The 16612-nt window shown below is 41.3% G+C and overlaps 1 protein-coding gene across 3 annotated transcripts in view; it reads left to right on the forward strand.

Moving 5' to 3' along the window:
* The window catches only part of uba2 (ubiquitin-like modifier activating enzyme 2), a 51419-nt gene that overhangs the window by 2882 nt on the left and 31925 nt on the right, over positions 1-16612 (forward strand). For 2 of the 3 annotated variants that reach the window (XR_006314067.1, XM_043706516.1), the window contains exons 2-8: positions 777-860; positions 3226-3296; positions 4818-4882; positions 7058-7158; positions 7749-7870; positions 10682-10749; positions 14541-14662. Coding sequence is in view for 2 of the 3 variants with exons in the window: in XM_043706516.1 (XP_043562451.1) it covers positions 777-860; positions 3226-3296; positions 4818-4882; positions 7058-7158; positions 7749-7870; positions 10682-10749; positions 14541-14662 (633 nt within the window). In the remaining variant the exon portion in view is untranslated. Of the gene's footprint in view, positions 1-776; positions 861-3225; positions 3297-4817; positions 4883-6420; positions 6458-7057; positions 7159-7748; positions 7871-10681; positions 10750-14540; positions 14663-16612 lie in introns of those variants that run through there. The other variant, XM_043706517.1, reaches the window with a different exon arrangement.

Consider the following 16612-nt stretch of genomic DNA (forward strand, 5'->3'; position numbering starts at 1 on the left):
AAGGCAGGAGGCACTCTTCATACCCCCCCCCCCCCACCCCTGCACCTTCCTCCCTGCCTCCCTCCGCCCACCTGATTGTGCAGCTTTGTCCTGACAACTCCTGTATAAATTTTTTCTGTTTTTTTTGAATATGAGGAATGTATCAGTGGGAATAGTTTCCCTCACCTCATTTTCAACACCTTGATCAGATTTTCTCTTAATCTCTGTCTTAATGACGAGGAGAAAGTGAGGACTGCAGATGCTGGCGATTAGGTTCAGGAATGTGGTGCTGAAAAAGTGCAGCAGGTCAGGCAGCGTCCGAGGAGCAGCAGAACTGGTGTGTCGGGCATAAATTGTTCATCAGGAACCTGATGAAGGGCTTATGCCCAAAATGTCGATTCTCCTGCTCCTCAGATGCTTAGTGATAAGAGCTCCATATTCTCTCATCTCCCACTTCGGCTCTCGCCTCTCGCCTCTTATTTCCAGGAATCATAATAATTCAAATTAGTCTTTCTAGAACCTTCGCTTATTTCTGAAAGTGGTATACCCAAAACTGGGCACATTACTTTGTATTCTTTAAGGGTATGTAATTCAAGTTGTAATAATACAGCACAACTTTAATAAGCTGCTTAATTTGAAATTTTAACCAAATAAATAGCTTTGTTTTAGTGATGAATGCCTGGTTTGGCATTGAGAGTGTGCTGAGAACTGATTCTAATCCTATGGATTTAATCCACTCTCATGCTGTCGCTGGTAAAGATTGCATTTTGTAACAACCCATCTCTACATGTGTCTAGGTGGATTTGGATACCATCGATGTCAGCAACCTCAACCGGCAGTTTCTCTTCCAGAAGAAGCATGTTGGAAAGTCAAAAGCTCAGGTAAGAGTCAAGTACCATCGAGAGATATGGTTTATCTCTCTGTACCTGTGTAAAGTACTTGATGATCATCTGCATTCATTGATTTATTATTTTGTCACTTAAAAAAGACAAGGTTTGGAGATACTGGTGTTGGACTGGGGTGGACAAAGTGAAAAATCACAACACCAGGTTATAGTCCAACCGGTTTAATTGGAAGCACTAGCTTTCGGAGCGCTGCTCCTTCATCAGGTAGTTGTGGAATAAAAAAACCATAATGATCTTGATCTTTATTTTCTGGGAGGCAACCTTGTAAATGGATTCAAGCTGAGATGAAAATCTCACTGTCTTCTCCTGGCAGCTTCCTCTTGATTTATTTCCCTTCCTTTAATTGGGAGATTAGGCAGAAGAGATTATCTGAATTCTCTTGGCATAACTGTCCTTCATGCTGTCTCTTTAAGCACCTTCCAGCAAGGAAAAGAACTTGTCTTTAATTGACACTTTTCAGAGCCTCATTTTTTAAATTCAGTCTCCCCAACAATGTACTAATGGGACTTCAAATTAAATTGTTTACCTTAGGCTAAAGAAGGTTATGGGACGTTTTAGAAGAGGCTTTCAAAGTTACAAAGGATTTGATAAAATAATTGAGAAGTTTTTTCTCCGGTACTAAGATGGGTAAACAATGAGCAGAAATTTATGCTAATTGGAAAAGGCAGTCAGCGGTAATATTCGTAAAGACTAGTTCTGTTTGACTAAGGTGATTGAATTCTTGGAAGTGACGAGAAGATCAATGAGGGTGGCACATTTGAACTTTCAGAAATGTTAGACAAGTGCCACATCATAGATTAAGAAGGAAAGTACAGATCGTTCTGTTATAATGCATGTTTTGTCAATGCAAATTTGCTGTAAAGTGATTGACGAATTTGGGACACTGTTTCTAAAGCACAAACTTTTATAATGTGTATTGACTGTAACACCATGACAGTGCCAACACTTTAAGCACTTTCTAAAGCACCATTTTTCTATAATGCAGAGTTGGTCAAGAATGCAGCCGTGTTATAGAAGAACTGACTACAGTAGTAAAAGTAATTGGGTTAACTAGTGGTAAATAACATAGATACTACTCAGGTGCAAGGCAATGACCATCTCCAACACAGGAGATTCCAGCCAGTACTCCTTGACATTCAGTGGCATTGCTGTCACAGAATACATCACTGTCAACATTCTGAAGGTTGCCATTGACTAGAAATGGAATTGAACCAGTCATATAAATACAGTAGCATCATGAGCAGGTCAGAGTTTGGGAACTCTGCAATGAGTAACTCACCACCTGACTGCTGAAAGGAAAGCATGTCTACCATCTACAAGGCACAGGCCAGCAATGTGGTGGTATATTTCCCATTTTCACGGTTAGCGAATATGTGGGCAAGAACATCACCATCTGAAAATTCCAATCCAGTCTCAACTCTGACTTGGAAATGTGTCACTGGGTCAGAAACCTGGAATTCCCTCCCTAAGGGCATTATGGGTCTACCTACAGCAGGGGATCTTCAGTTCAAGAAGGCAGCTAACCACCACCACCTCAAAGGGGCAGCTTGGGATGGGCAAAACATATTGACCAGCTAGTGACCTCCACGTCCTGTGAACAAATAACGACCTCATTCCCCTCTGTGCTGTACTGTTCTACGATTTCATATGGGTGATTCTAGAGATGAGAGATTACTACTAATAGGAAAGGTTGAACAGATTTAAGACTTTTTTTGGTACAATGGAGGAGTGAAAGGAGACTTGATTGTGTTTTAAAATTGACAAGGCGGGGTATATATGGGGAATGTTTTTACACTTACGGAAAAGTTCAAAATTGTGGACCATAATTATAAGATTACGAATAAGTAGAGAAATAAGGATGTGTTTTTACTCAGTGATGAGAATATGAAATCTCTGCCGGTTTCAAACAGTTTTGCAATCATAGATTCCTGCAGTGTGGAAACAGGCCCCTTCGGCCCAACAAGTCCACACCGACCCTCCAAAGAGTAACCCACCCAGACCCATTCCCCTGTTGTATTATTCTACATTTACCCCTGACTAATGCACTTAACCTACATACACCTGAAGGCTGTGGGCAATTTAGCATGGCCAATTCACCAAACCTGCACATCTTTGGATTGTGGGAGGAAACTGGAGCACCCAGAGGAAACCCATGCAGACACTGGGAGAACATGCAAACTCCACGCAGATAGTCACCCGAGGCTGGAATCTCACCTGGGTTCCTGGCGCTGAGAAGCAGCAGTACTAACCACTGAGCCACTGTGTTGCAGTGAAAGGAAACTCGATGAGTACATGAGAAGGAAGCAGAAAGATATGCTGAAAGGCTTCATTTGGTTTGCAGGTGGCCAAGGAAAGTGCCTTAAAGTTCTGCCCTGAGGCCAGGATAACAGCTCATCACGACAGCATCATGAAGTGAGTATTATCTTTTGGTTGGGCTTTGTTGTGCATCACAGATTGTCTGCAGAATCATTCTGGTTGAGCAGCACTTCAGTGTTACCTGAGAAATGGTGAACCAGCAGTAAATCTGAAGAGTGTGAATGCACTTTGAGCTCTGGTCACCCAATGCTCACCTTCTGAGCAGGCAGTAGCTATTCCTGACAATTTACTTTTAAATAAAAACTAGCATTTTTCACAACTTTAAGGGCATGTCAGAGTGTCTTTATTTAATCCTGTTGATTTCAACATATGCTTCACCTGGGGTCATAGCATGCTGATAATTGTATTGTTGGTCATTTACTTTAAAAGTCCTGTACAGTAGATCCTTGATGTGATGATACAATGGTTGACTTGCTCGAGGCCGTTTCTAAGGGCCGTTTCTGTTTTCTGTCTTAATGTGGGGTTAAAATCACATCTGGGTCCAAACCAGAAAAGAATAGCACAGTCCCTTGTAGCAAACTAGGATTTTAATGGCAATCTGACAGATTTGTGATCACCTTGATTTATTTTATTTATTCCCAAATCCTGAAACTCCTCGTCTAACAGGACTGTAGAGCATCTTCATCCTGTTGACTACAGTGGTTCAAGAACCTAGGAGAAAGTGAGGACTGTAAATGCTGGAGATCAGAGTCGAGAGTGTGGTGCTGGAAAACCACAGCAGGTCAGGCAGTGTCTGAGGAGCAGCAGAATTGGTTTCGGGCTTATGCCTGACCTGCTGTGCTTTTCCAGCACCACACTCTTGTTTCAGGAAACTAACCCACCACCCCTTCGAATGACTTGGGATGGGCAGTAATGTCAACATTGGTAATGACACCCGCAAGCCTTAGTATGAGTAAAAGCTGGCTTGAAAAACCGAATGAGACTGATTAAAACTGTAAACCAACAAAGTCTTTTTGTTTTCTTAACCAAGATTGCAAATGTACACAGTGCACAGATCTGCCAGCAATGCCTGTAACCTTTGCGACCTTCAACAATTCATTCAATTAAACAAAGAAAACAGAGACAATTTTTTTAGAAAGAAAGTCAAAAAGCAGTTCTCAGCTCAAGTTTTAGTTGTGAAAGTAAGATCTGAGTGTAGCCCTGTCAACCCCAGCTTTGTTAGATCAAATAGCTTTATGCAAGTCTTGACTGCTGTAGCATGAAGATATGTTTTTGCTTTGTTACTTGCCTAGCTGAGCAATGAGTTATCACCTTGATGGTTCACTTGGTGCACATACTGCTTAATGTGGAACAGAACCTTTTGGTAGAGGTAGCAGCAGCTCATGCATGGCGATGCTTGGCAACTTGTGCACAGCCTTTTACCTTTTCCTCCTAGCATGCTGCCTATCTCTGTCCCTATTAAACTTTGTAAACTACTGGGAGGATGACCAAGGCAGTGGATATTATTGTGTAGAATTAGAGAATGATATTTTGTAAGAGTTATACAGCTTTGATTTTGTTTTTGTTTGTCTTGTTTGTGGTAAACAATTTGAGTGCTGTCACTTTTGTTTCCCACAGCCCAGGTTACAATGTGGAATTCTTCAGGCAGTTTACACTTGTGATGAATGCTCTGGATAATAGGGGTAAGGATTTCTGGGTTTTAGGGCTCTACTGGTTTTAAGCAAGAGTAATGATAATTGATAAATACAAGTAATTGCTGCATGATATTTTTGCCAGAAAGAGAGGTGTTTGTTTTCTTGGATCCAGCAGCACACTGTAAAATTACATTCTTTAGCAACAGGCCCAGCCTCCAGAAACTGGTTTACCATTCGTTTACATCACGACAGATCTGTACCTGAAACTCATTTGCTTATTTTTAATTCACATTTCTTAATAACCTTCCCTAATAAAAGTTTATTCAACTCAATTCTTGGGCATTTGTATCGATCTTTTTTGCTTTGCACTGCCATCTGTAGGAAATTCTTTCTTGATGTCGCTCATAAAATGCCTGGACTGTAATTTTGAGATTGTCTCTCAGATCTCTCTCTCGCACTCACACGTGTACACATCCACCCACCCACCCCACCTCCCTGATTCCTCCACCATTGCTTCCTTGTATGATCAAACAGCACAAGGCATTTGACACATTGTGCTTGTCCTAACTCTTCTGAAAATTACTGACAAGAGTGATCTGTTGCTGTAGCTTTGCATTCTGCACTCATCAGGAAAAGCACTGAGCGATGTGATTCTATGATTACGCCGCACTTTCTGAATAATCCTGTGTGTAAGTAGTTACACTAAAAATCAGTGAGATAATCAGTTGGGGCTCATTTTGCTCACTAGAAGTGAGTTACATTTATCTCTGAAAACATACCTAATTTGTTCAGTGATTAAGCCTTAATTGAATTTCCTAGGAGCTTTGGGGGCCTGTATTTCCTGATTTGTTTACTCCACAACAATGCTTCAGCCAGTCAAAGTTGACTTGTAAACTCATCAGTTCCCTCCTCTTCTGTTGTGTAAATTATTGGCATTTTTGCATTTGTCCCAGTGAGTGCAAGACAAAAAGCTTCAGCAACATGTCTTTCTCTTCAGCAATATTCAAGTTCTACATGACTGCCTCCTCGAAAGTGTGATTCAATTCATCCTACTGCTCCACAATTTAATAGCAATACGTGGAAACAGGAGAAAAGCTTTCATCCCTTTTAGTCTGCTCTGATATTCAAGAAAATCATGTCTGATTTTCAACAAGTCAACTTTTCTGTCTGATTCCCATATTTCTTGATTCCCTTAGAACCAAAAGTCTAATAATGTCTGTCTTAGGTATACTCAACAACCGAGCAAACAAATATGTCCAGAATGGTTAATTACAAAATATTGCAAGTCTAAGTGAAATCCACTCAGCCCATTTAAATGCTGACCCCTTGCCCTGACATTATGACCCCTCTTCTAGACTCTCCAACCCGCTAAACAGTGCCACCAAACATCCTACGCATTTTCCCTTTAATGTATTTTAAATGCATCAATCAGGTTTCCCCATCTCTGCCCCATTCGAAACGCAATGGGCTACAAGCCAAGTTTATGAAGACCCTCTTTGTGAGAAAGGAAGATGTCACTTGCCTTCTCCTTATTCCAGTGCTGGCCCTGACCCTGACCCTGGGTGACACTAAATGAGCAAGAACCAGGATCGGACCTGGGGCCTGCCAGATCTTCATGACTCAGTTAAGTCAATGTCTTAACCAATAGACCATTGGAAAAGCAAACTTTAATGGTCACCAGGATTAGAAAATGTCAGCATCAAGAGGTTGTTCAGAATGGATGCCTTGTTAAAGTAGCGAGTGGAGAGGTCTACGCTGCAATGTTCTGTTGTGCTTTCAGCCCGTGGAACAATTCCCCACTGAACCAAACTTCCCATGTGTGATTGGTCTGCAAGATCAACAGCTGGGATTCAGCACGCAGCAATACTTTTCAAAACTCGTTAAAGGAGCAGCTAACTAGGGGGAGAACAAAATGTGTAAAGCTGTACTGGATAGTAATCTCTTCCTGTAGGCATGGGCATAGCTGAGCCTCTACTGTGCCAGAACCACCTTAGGCGGAACAATTCAGTATTCTTCCTCCTCTAATTCAAGATAGTTAATGTCTCCCAGTCTATTTCTGGTATATTCTTTCAGAATAAATAAAAGCTTGATACCTTTTGAATGAGTATATTTTAATTTAGATTATGTACACATTCAGTTGCTTGACTGAGCAGTACGAATGCTTTGTGATCAAATCAAAGAGTCATAAATCTGATGTTCCTTCTGTTCACTCTGTTTTATCAGCTGCACGTAACCACGTGAATAGAATGTGTTTAGCTGCTGACATTCCTCTTATAGAGAGTGGGACTGCAGGATACCTCGGTCAAGTCACTGTTATCAAAAAGGTATTGAAAATATTTAATTACTCTCCAATTACTGGTTCTTTTCATCAGAACAACCTGACAGTTTGTGAATCTGTCAGGAGGTGCTGAGTCTCACTTGGGCGCAGCTGCCATGAACCCTGGCTGCCTGTGCTGTTGTGTATTGACTCAGCATTATTCTCGTGAAATCCCACTGAGTATTGGAAGGTGGTGGCTGTAATTGTTGAGTTTGAAACCCTCCTTTACTTGTAATTGTATGCGTTAACAACCTTTGAGCAGATGTCTCTCAATACTGCAGGGTCCTTACCATGAGGACTTATTTATATTCTCATTGTTCCAAGTCCAGGCTATTTCTAGTTCCCTATTATTCAACATTTAAGATAAGTTAACTCAAATCTGAAAAAGCATAAAACATCTGAACCTAATGTCTGGCCAAGTCACAGCTAGCCTCCAAGTTAATGCTAATCTCTCCAAGGATCATACAAGATCTCCTGTCATGAATGCTGTCACCTGTCTGCATGCTGTTTTTTTTTCACAAATAACACTGGAGGCAGTTTCAATGAGAGACTGGCACCAGTCCTGATGCTGCTGACAGTCACATTGTCTTTTTGCAGGGAGTTACAGAATGCTACGAGTGCCAGCCCAAACCAACACAGAAAACATTTCCAGGTTGCACAATCCGAAACACTCCTTCAGAGCCAATCCATTGTATTGTATGGGCGAAGTACCTTTTCAAGTAAGGAGCAGTTTTGATGAAAAGCCATTAACCTAAAACATTGACTCTCATTCTTTCTCCACAGCTTCGGTATGATCTATGGGTGTTTCCAGCATTTCCTGTTATTTCAGAGAAATGTGTGCTAGTCTGTATGTTTGTGAATGCATGCGTCCATGTGAGTGTGTCTAATCCGGTTTCCTCCTATGCCACAGTAACAACTTTGTACTTACCTGTCACAAATGATTTCACTTCGATTGTGACAAAGTTAAGTTCTCTCCTTGACGTCTCCACCATCATAACATGGGCAGGTTACCTGATTCTATTTTTTTTTTTATTGAACTGTTACCAGAGAATCCTCTGCAATGCCTTCATTTTCTACTCCTTCACTGTTCGTTCTGATGTTTTCCCAAGTATCTATCCTTGACCTCTTATATTTCCCATCTACAGGTATCCCTCAGTGACATGATCAGAAAATACATTGTTTTTTGCATTACCACCTGTAGCCGCCTCTCTTAGCTCCTCCACTGTTGCTAAGTTTTTTGACTCCCTTATCTGATCTCCGGTACTAACTAAGTAAAAATTCCTCTGATTAATTATTCAGAAGGCTGAAGCCTTTTTTGGAATCTGACACAAACTGTGTTCCTTAGCTACTTGCATCATTCCATTTCCTGATCCCTGTCTGGGTCTGAACCAGATGGTTGGTGTCCTTGGCATGACCTTGGTATCATGTTTGAGCCCCAAGCTGAGCTTTTGGCAAACTATCTGCACCCACTAAGTCTGGCCATTTCTACTTCATGGCATTGCTTAACTTTTCCACTTACTTGACTCATTTACTATTGAAAAACTCATCTCTGCCTTTGCTATCTATAAACTTGACTGTTCTAATGCACTTCTGTCCACCTTCCCACATTCTACCCTCCATTTGAGGTCATCCAAATGTCTGCAGTCTGCTTCCTTACTTACATCAAATGCTGTTCACCCAAGGTCCCTGCCCTCACTGATCTACTTTGACTGCCAGTCAAGCAAAGCATCAATTTTGAAATTCACATCCTTGTTTGCCTATCGTTTGCTCCTTTAATTCTTTTATCACTTTTTAACCATGCTCTCAGTGCCACAGGAACAACTAAGGTTTGAAATTTCCTCTCTAAAGCCCTTTCTCTCTCAACCTCTCTCTTTCACTAACATATCCCTTAACACCCATGTCATTATCCCAACTCGTAACCATCCACTCTCATACTGCCTATGTGACTTAGTGTTAAATGTTAACGTTATATTGCAAATTGGTGCCTTGGAATATGAGTGTAAAAGTGAGGTATAAATACTAGTCATTGTTATTGAAATGGTTACTTTTTTAGATTAGATTCCCTACAGTATGGAAACACGCCCTTCGGCCTAACAAGTCTGCACCGACCCTCTGAAGACTAACCCAACAAGACCCATTTCCCTATTCTATATTTAGCCCTGAATATTGCACCTCACACTACGGGCAATTTAGCATGGCCAATTCACCTGACCTGGGCATCTTTGGATTGTGGGAGGAAACCGGAGCACTCTGAGGAAACCCACGCAGACACAGGGAGAATGTGCAAACTCCACATAGACAGTTGCCTGAAGCGGGAATTGAACCCGGGTCCCCGCCGCCTGAGGCAGCAGTGCTAACCACTGGGCCACCGTGCTGCCCAAAAGTTATTAATGTATTTGCATTGGTCTATTTTTACTTAGGCATCTTGTGCCTTGGAGATAGAGCTAGATTGCGCTACAGCCAACATGGCCATAATGGGCTGAATAATCTCCATCATAATAATTCCATGGCTTGGAATGGTCGATTCGTTTCTTCCAATACTGTGGAATTTTTTTATGAGGCATTGTTACAAGTAGAGGTACTTTGGACCCACTTTCACATCTCGTATATGATGACATGATTCTAGGCCTGGCAATACACTACTCTTAATCTAGAATCCAGAGATTTAAATTCAGATCTCATGACAAGTTGTGAAGAGTTCAGTAATTTCTGGACTGGGCTGAGCACACACTTTTCTTTTTTTATTTGTTTCTAGGATGTGGGCAGTGCTGGCTAGGCCAGATCTATTGTCCATCCCTGTTTTCCCTTGACAAAGGTGGTAGTGAACTGTTTACTTGAACTGCTGCAATCCATATAGTGTATGTATATGCTCAGTGCTGTTCGGATTGAAGTTCCAGGATTCTGACACAGCGTCAGTGAGGGAATGGTGTTATATTTCCGTGTGGCACTGGAGTGCTTGCAGATGGTTGTATCTGCTGCCCTTGTCTTTTTAGGTGATAGGTGTCACAGACTTGAGATGTGCTCTCAAAGGAGCCTTGGTAAATTGCTACAGTGCATCTTGTGGATCATAATTTCCAAAAGTGAGGGTCAGGACCTCAAGTGGGGTCATGAGCTGATGTTGTGGAGTTGTGATCTCAACGGTAGCAACTGGCTGCTATGCTGCTGTGACACCCACCCAAGCCCACACCGTTGCATTTCAGTGGGGCCATAAGACATATGAGCCATTGAATCTTTCCGATAGGGAAGGGACTTGACTAAATGGGATTTCATCTATTTTTCTTATTTGGTCCATTAAGCATATGTGTCTTTGATTTCTTGCTCCTCTCTGTCACAGTGCTTTCTCCTCTTGCCCCAGCTCCTTGATTTTTTTTTTAGCTTCCAGTTTACATTTAAATGTTCTGCTTGGTAATCTTAATGGGAGTTGATTTGCCCATTGGTGTTGTGCATAGCAAAGACACAGATTGCTCTTTAAGAATGCATCTGCTGCAATCGATAATATCCAGACTGCTTGTGTTTTTTTCTGTCTGTAGCCAGTTGTTTGGAGAGGAAGATGCTGACCAGGAAGTATCGCCTGATACAGCTGACCCAGAGGCAGCCTGTAAGTACAAGAGTGAACCCAGGGAAAGTTCACTTGATTTTACACTTAGTAAATGAATGTAAAGGGATGTTGTCTGATAGTCTAGTGAACAGCAAATCATACTTTCTAATGATTGGCAGAATTGTGTAATGATTCCGATACAAAGATGGCAAATAATTCTGACCTTTTGTTGGAATATAATCCCAGCATGGAACTAACCCCTGTACATAACTGGTAAAGATCAGTCTCAGGCAATTACATCCATTTATTTTACTTTCCAAAGTTATTATCAAAGCATATGTACCTTTTGCAATTTCTCTCCTTGCTTGAAAGACTGATTAGGCTGAGGCTCTTTTCGTCTCAGAGTTGGCTGATGTATAATCTATAACAGATCTTTAAAAACAGATCAATGAGTAGAATTAACTTGAGTGAGTCCAGAATTAAGGCTCATAAATATTAGATGGTTATTAGTAAATCTCATAAGGAATTCAGATGAAACTTCTTCAGCAGGGTGATGAGAATGTGGAACTCGATTGAAGTGACTATTACTGCTTTTAAGAAGAAACAAGTTAAAAGCAATAGGGAGAGAGAAATAGGATAGATACTTTATGAAAGCAAGGTAAAAAAGGATGGGAGGGGCTTGCACAGAACCTAAACATTGGCATTGTGCAGTTGGCTAATTGGCCTGTGTCTTCTGAACTTGTTTCTAGATTTCTCCAGCTTACTTTTATTTGCAGTTGGACCAGTTGGTAGATTGTTTAATTAAAAATGTAGGTTTCTGCTCTTCAGGCCGTCCCACTTTGGTTTTCTTATTGAATCACATGTACTGTTCGACAAATCCCTAATATATTAACTTCTGACTGTTATTCATTTTTATGTAGCTTGTTGTCTGTTCCTCCATCAGAGCAGTCCCAGCTGAGGTCACAACTGTTCTCACGTGCACAGCTGTCACTGTTCACTCAGGCACCCTTGGAACTTCCAGTGGGGTCACCAGATGGGGATCCAGCACAAGAAACTTGACTTTTTTTTTCCCCTACAATCCATTCTTTCCCATCCGCCACAAATCCCCAGCCTACAGCATGGTTGTCGCACATCAGCCGCTGGTATCAAATAGGCCATCAGTGTCTGGGACAAGAACTTGTGGTCTTCAGACCTGACAGACACACTGGGTGAATGACCTGAGCTATTGTGATTCTGTCCGTGTGTTCACTCTTTCCTTATTATTTGTTGTTGAACTGAGATTAGGAGTAATTCGTCGTAATTCAGAGGAACTGTCATGGTGAAGCCTTATGCAGTTTACTGTCTTGACAGTAGATTGCTTTGGGTGTGAAATTATGCCAACTGTTTAACTATATATCGACCTGCTAAACTGAAAAGTATTAAAATACCCACTGTTTTGAAGCATGACAGTAGTGATGAGAGACTTCAATTAACTGCAGAGACTGAAGTTAGAATTGTTACTCCATCAAGCAGGAAAAGTGAATGTGTTTATTATGAGAAAGGCATTAATAATGGTTTGGAATGCAGTGCCTGGAAGAGTAGGAGAAGCAGATTCAATGTTAATGAGAGGAGAAGGACTCATTGAACTCTTGCAAAGACTCAGCATAGGCGCAGTCGGCAAAACAGAATCTTCTGACAGATTCTGGATAGTCCCTTTAGTGTTCAGCCACAGACTGACCTGTTTTGCATCAAAACCTGAGGCAGAATTATTATTCATCAGCATTGGAGATAAGATCCTTTTTTGTATAGATTATGTGTAATAGCTTGCGTTTGATGATGATTAGAAGAATGAGAGGTTTCATTGAAAAATCTCAAAATTCTTCAATAGCTCGATAGAATAAGTGTGATTTAGGGGTCTCAAACTAATGGCTGTCAGTTGAGATCAGGATAAGAAATCTGCATTTACTATGGCTAACCCATCTAGCCTGCATATCCCTGGACACTGCATGGCAATTTTTTAACATGGCTAATCCACCTGACCTGCACATCTTTGGACTGTGGGAGAAAACTGGAGTATCTGGAGGAAACCCAGGCCAACACAGAAAGACTGTGCAAACTCCACACAAGCAGTCACCTGAGGGTGGAATGAAACCCGAGTCCCTGGCACTGTGAAGCAACAGTCCTAACCACTGAACAACTGTGGCATCCCTTCATTGGTGTATTCAAACCGGAGATATATTTTGAGAAGCTTCTGGAATCGAGAAGTGGTGGGATTGGATGGGAAATTGAAATAGATGTTCTGACATCGTCTTACCAAAAGTGGTCTTATCTAAAGTCGCTATAGTCTTACCTCGTGATAGGATTGCTGTCTCATTGGGGACTATTGGCAGTGGTTTAACCTGAGGGTCACCATGCCTCAGGTGAGGAGAGAGGTTGAGGAGGAGAATCCTTTATCATTGCCGAATCAGTACAAGAAGTGAACCCACGCAGTTGATGTTGATCTGCATTGCAAACCTGCTGTCCAACTAACTGAACATACAGGAGTACAGTGACAGTGATCCAGAAATGTGAACTCAAATCCCATAACAGCAACTAGAAACGTTAATTTATTTAATTGAAATAAGTATTTTTGTTGAAGTGTTTTATCTTGCACTCATCAGAACAAATAGCAATAATACCAGTGTAAAGAGCAAACACCACATACTATGAGAGAGTATTGATTAGCTACCACATGGTTTTTAGCTGCTAGAAGTGTTGCCATGGAGAATGTACCAATTAGACTAGCAATTAACTATCAAGTTTGTTTAGCTTTAAACCAGGCAGGTTGGTGCTAGTGATTGGAACCAAGTGGACCTTGTTGATGGAGGTCCTTCATTGGGTTGTTAACCTGGGCCAATCAGGAAGCACTTGCTGACTAAAATAACCAGGAAGTTGAGTCTCCTCGGTTTAGAGGACTGACTCTGAGCTGGCTGGTGCTACAGTCAGTGTGTTCCTGCTGGTACTGAGGTAGAGAGTTTCTTTGTCTTCCCCTCTCCTTGTTTAGGGAAAATATTTGTTGTTTTTTGGAGAAAAAGAAAATAAAGAAAAAGGGGGGGGGGGAAAGCCAGGAGATTTGGAATCACCTCTGTTCAGGACCCTGGTTACAACCAGTGCACAAGTAAATAAAGGATGACTTCGTGCTAGGATCTGGCCTCTACAATTAGTTCACTCGTTCTGGACAAGACATTGACGAGATGGCTGTCATCTATTTTGTTGAGTTGAATCAGGTGCAGTTATTGTGTTTCTTTTTGTCTGAGCAGGGTATTGTATGTTAATATATGTAGTTTCCAATACACTAAGTGCCATGCTGTAAGCCCAAATGATGATTCTAAATTGATTGTAAGTGTGATTTTTTGAACACTCTAGATTATTATAAATCATAAATACAAGACGAAAAGCTCCAACAAAATGTTCTGTTTCTAGCAAAGCTAAAATAAATATGGAAATAAAAGCTGAGATTAGTAATGGTGACCATGAAACTACTGAATTGTTGTATAAGATCATCTTGTTTACTAACGTCCTGCAAGGAAGGAAATTTGTCATTCTTGTCTGACCTATACATGACTCCAGATCCACAGCAATATGTTTGAATCTTAATTGCCTTTTGAAATGGCCTAAAAGCCATTCAGTTGTATGCATTAAGGAGGCTCACTGTCATTTTTGCAAGGACCTTTGGGCTGAGCAAGAAATGCTGGCTTTGCCAAAGATACCTGTAAATGGATTTTAGTAACAGTGGCTGTTGGAAGAGACTTGAGGGGACTGTGTAGTTTACTCCTCTGATTTCCTCATGATTTGATGTGTCTTAAGTATATTTCCAAATTGCTTGTTGGTAGGGGAACTGTCGGACGCAGCAGCAAGGGCAGGAGCTTCCAATGAGGACGGTGGCGTCAAACGTGTTTCTACAAAGGACTGGGCCAGATCCACTGGGTACGACCCAGTTAAGATATTCAACAAGGTACAGAAGCAAGTCTTCTTCAGCCGATTGTTGGTCAGTGAACAGTCAGGAGCAGATGTAGAGGATGCACTGCATTTTAATGTTGGTGGTAACCGTATAGTCTGAGAGAAGAAAGTTTGTGCCTCAGAACCCATTACAGTTTTCAAGGCAATTCTAAATAATTAGCAGTATGGGAATAATTAACTGTTCCAAAGCCATGTTTGGTTATTAGTTAATTTCCTTATTGGAATCCCAGAGATCTCTCTTCTACTCAGAATCCTATGCCACCGTTTTATTGAACATGTATCATGATCCTGACTGAGCCACCAGGCTTGTGGTTTAAAAAGGGGTGCTCAAAATGAGAAGGAAATTTGATTCTGTAATTCTTTGATGAGCTGTCAATGCATCTGTTACTAAACATGTAAATTTCTAATAATCCAAAGGTTTGTTGGGTGGAGAGAAGTTGCAGTCAACCTAGTTTACTTTTCTCAGTCTAGTCAGTCACATGATACAACAGTAATGGTATTGTTGATAATCATAACAATCAATGTCTAGCAATACTCCAGTAAACATTTTCGATGGGATCTGCAGAATGATTTGAAGGTGATAGTATGGAGTGATTATGGTCACCAGTGGTTCAGTGTGCTGGGTTAATGACATCAGAGTGTGGCTGCCAGGTTTTCCGTACAGTGGGCTGTAAGTTTCAAGTGAAAATATTTGAGAAATACTGAATTTGTCATCAGTTGCAGGAAATCTGCTACAATCTTCTCTGATCTGTCCTACATGTGACTCCAGATCCTCAACAAAATTAACAACTCTCTAAATGACTGAGAATGTCAAGTTGAATCAAGTACACTATGGGTAGGGAAACAAATTTGGTCTTGCCAGGGATGCCCAAATTCCCCGAAATAAAAAGTAGTCTGTTGGGTTGTTACAGCAGTCCTTGATGGGGAGTGTACAAATCAGCCTGCTCCTAATCTATGAGGGAGGAGCTGGCCAAAGTTCAATGGTGCGATACCTTAGCAGGGATGGCAGTGGAGGAACAATGGCGGATATTTCTGTGTATAATGCAGAAGTTGCAGGATCAGTTCATTCCTAAAAGGAAGAAAGATCCCAGGAGGAGACATGGGCGGCCGTGACTGACGAGGAAAGTTAAGAAATATATAAAGTTAAAAGAGAAAAAGTATAACATAGCAAAGATAAGTGGGAAAACTGAGGACTGGGAAGCTTTTAAAGAGCAACAGAGGATTACTAAGAAGGAAATACGCAGAGGAAAAATGAGATACAAAGGTAAACTGACTAATAATATAAAGGAGGATAGTAAAAGCTTTTTTAGGTATGTGCAAGGCGAAAAAATGGTTAGGACTAAAATTGGGCCCTTGAAGACAGAAACAGGGGAATATATTACCGGGAACAAAGAAATGGCAGAGGAATTAAATGGGTACTTCAGATCTGTGTTCACTGGGGAAGACACAAGCAATCTCCCTGAGGTAACAGTGGCTGAAGGACCTGAACTTAAGGGAATTTATATTTGCCAGGAATTGGTGTTGGAGAGACTGTTAGGTCTGAAGGTCGATAAGTCTCCAGGGCCTGATGGTCTGCATCCCAGGGTACTGAAGGAGGTGGCTCGAGAAATAGTGGATGCGTTGGTGATTATTTTCCAGAGTTCGATAGATTCGGGTCGGTTCCTGAGGATTGGAGGGTGGCTAATGTTATACCACTTTTTAAGAAAGGTGGGAGAGAGAAAGCAGGAAATTATAGACCAGTTAGTCTGACCTCAGTGGTGGGAAAGATGCTGGAGTCTATTATAAAGGATGAAATTACTGCACATCTGGATAGTAGTAACAGGATAGGACAGAGTCAGCATGGATCTATGAAGGGGAAATCATGCTTGACTAATCTTCTGGAATATTTTGAGGATGTAACTCTGAAGATGGAAGAGGGAGATCCAGTAGATGTAGTGTACCTAGA

This window comes from Chiloscyllium plagiosum, chromosome 17 (genome assembly GCF_004010195.1).
Source record: "Chiloscyllium plagiosum isolate BGI_BamShark_2017 chromosome 17, ASM401019v2, whole genome shotgun sequence".
NCBI classification, from domain to species: Eukaryota; Metazoa; Chordata; class Chondrichthyes; order Orectolobiformes; family Hemiscylliidae; genus Chiloscyllium; species Chiloscyllium plagiosum.